This window comes from Seriola lalandi, unplaced genomic scaffold (assembly GCF_002814215.2).
Source record: "Seriola lalandi dorsalis isolate HSWRI2012SDOR001 ecotype SW California unplaced genomic scaffold, Sedor1 jcf7180002054966, whole genome shotgun sequence".
Lineage (NCBI taxonomy): Eukaryota > Metazoa > Chordata > Actinopteri > Carangiformes > Carangidae > Seriola > Seriola lalandi.
The window spans coordinates 134,261-135,678 of record NW_019525517.1 but is presented as its reverse complement, the minus strand read 5'-3'; the positions used below and the strand labels follow the sequence as shown (position 1 = coordinate 135,678).

Here is a 1,418-nt window from a genome sequence, read left to right as displayed (position 1 = left end):
GCCCTGTACCGCACCGACTTCATACCTTTGGGTCCGAAGAGCACAGCGTAGCACGGTTTGTGGCAGTACGGCTGTCCATCATGCTGCAACACAAAACAATCATTCCACTTAACTCCTCCTCCTCACATGACGTCATCATCATCAACCTTCAGTGAAGCATCTGGTTACAGGGAAGCAACAGCTGCTTCTGGCTGAACGAGAAGGATCTTACTCTTTAACAAACAGCTCCGTCTGTAGGAATCCTGCCCATCGTGTCGTCAGACGACCGTTCGCTTCCATCGCAGCAGCTGCTTAGCGCTTCCTTTAAGTGAAGATTTAAGTTGCAAATTTCCCCAGTGTGGGACTAATAAAGGAATATATCTATATATATAAATCCATTTTTAAATTCAAAGTATTTATTGATGATGAATCATTGATTTATAAATTCTTTTTACAATTCCTGATTTTAATGCCAATTAAAATATGAAATGAAGGAAATGCTTCATTGCTTTTCCTGTGACGTCTCTGCTCCTCCACATGACTTGACTTACATTTCCTGAATCTTTGTCTGTTTTTTTCTCTCTGGCGAAATGAACTAGAACCACGAGAAGAACCAGGAAGTGGAGCTGGTGTCTCACCTCTGCGTGGCTGCCGGGAGCCAGAGTCTTACTGCATCTCTCACAGCGCAGACACGGGCGATGCCAGTTCTTCCCGAGAGACGACACCTTCTCAGCTGCACACACACACACACACACACACACACACACACACACACACACACACACACACCATTATTAAGTCACTATGGCAACAAGCCGACTTACTCACTGCAGATATGAAGACACAGGTTCTTCTCACCGAAATACACCGTCTTGTTGCACCTGGGGCAGATGTTGGGTCCTCCAGAGAAAGAGGAGAAGCTGGCAGCTGGAGGAGAAGCAGAGGATCAGAATAATGTTTGATTGATCGGCGATAAGTGAACATTATTATTCTGACATGTAAGTTTACAGCTTGTCAGCAGAATCAGTTTGTGTCGTGTCATCCTTCCCGCTCTTTTTAACTGCCTGATTTTCACACATCTTCAAACCATCGTGAACCCGTCACCTCCTGATCCAGGAGATTTCTCCTCTGAACATGTGACAGTTTTGTTTCTCACCCTTCACTGGTCCCCGCACAGGAGCTTTTTTCACCTCCTCTGGTTTCCCATCTGTTTCCATGGAAACGGCTGCAGGGGCTTCGTTGGCGGGAGTGTTGTACACGTAGGAGCCGGCTCCGCCGATGTTCACGCCTGAAACACAGAAACGTTGATTTTACAAACCTGGAAACGATGGTAACGTACAGACGGTTTATCTGACGACGAGAAGACACTTTCACCTTTAGGGCCAAAGAGGGCGGCGTAGCACGGCTTGTGGCAGTAAGGCTTCCCATCATGCTGAAAT

The 1,418-nt window shown here is 46.6% G+C and overlaps 1 protein-coding gene across 1 annotated transcript in view; it reads right to left on the bottom strand.

Moving 5' to 3' along the window:
• Nucleotides 1-1,418, bottom strand: part of LOC111646170 (cysteine-rich protein 2-like) — a 6,801-nt gene that overhangs the window by 1,255 nt on the left and 4,128 nt on the right. Inside the window, exons 3-7 of the mRNA XM_023395601.2 lie at nt 1,354-1,411; nt 1,136-1,267; nt 838-906; nt 618-712; nt 26-83 (exon numbers count right to left, since the gene is read on the bottom strand). Of these exons, the coding sequence (XP_023251369.1) occupies nt 26-83; nt 618-712; nt 838-906; nt 1,136-1,267; nt 1,354-1,411 (412 nt within the window). The remainder of the gene's footprint in view (nt 1-25; nt 84-617; nt 713-837; nt 907-1,135; nt 1,268-1,353; nt 1,412-1,418) is intronic.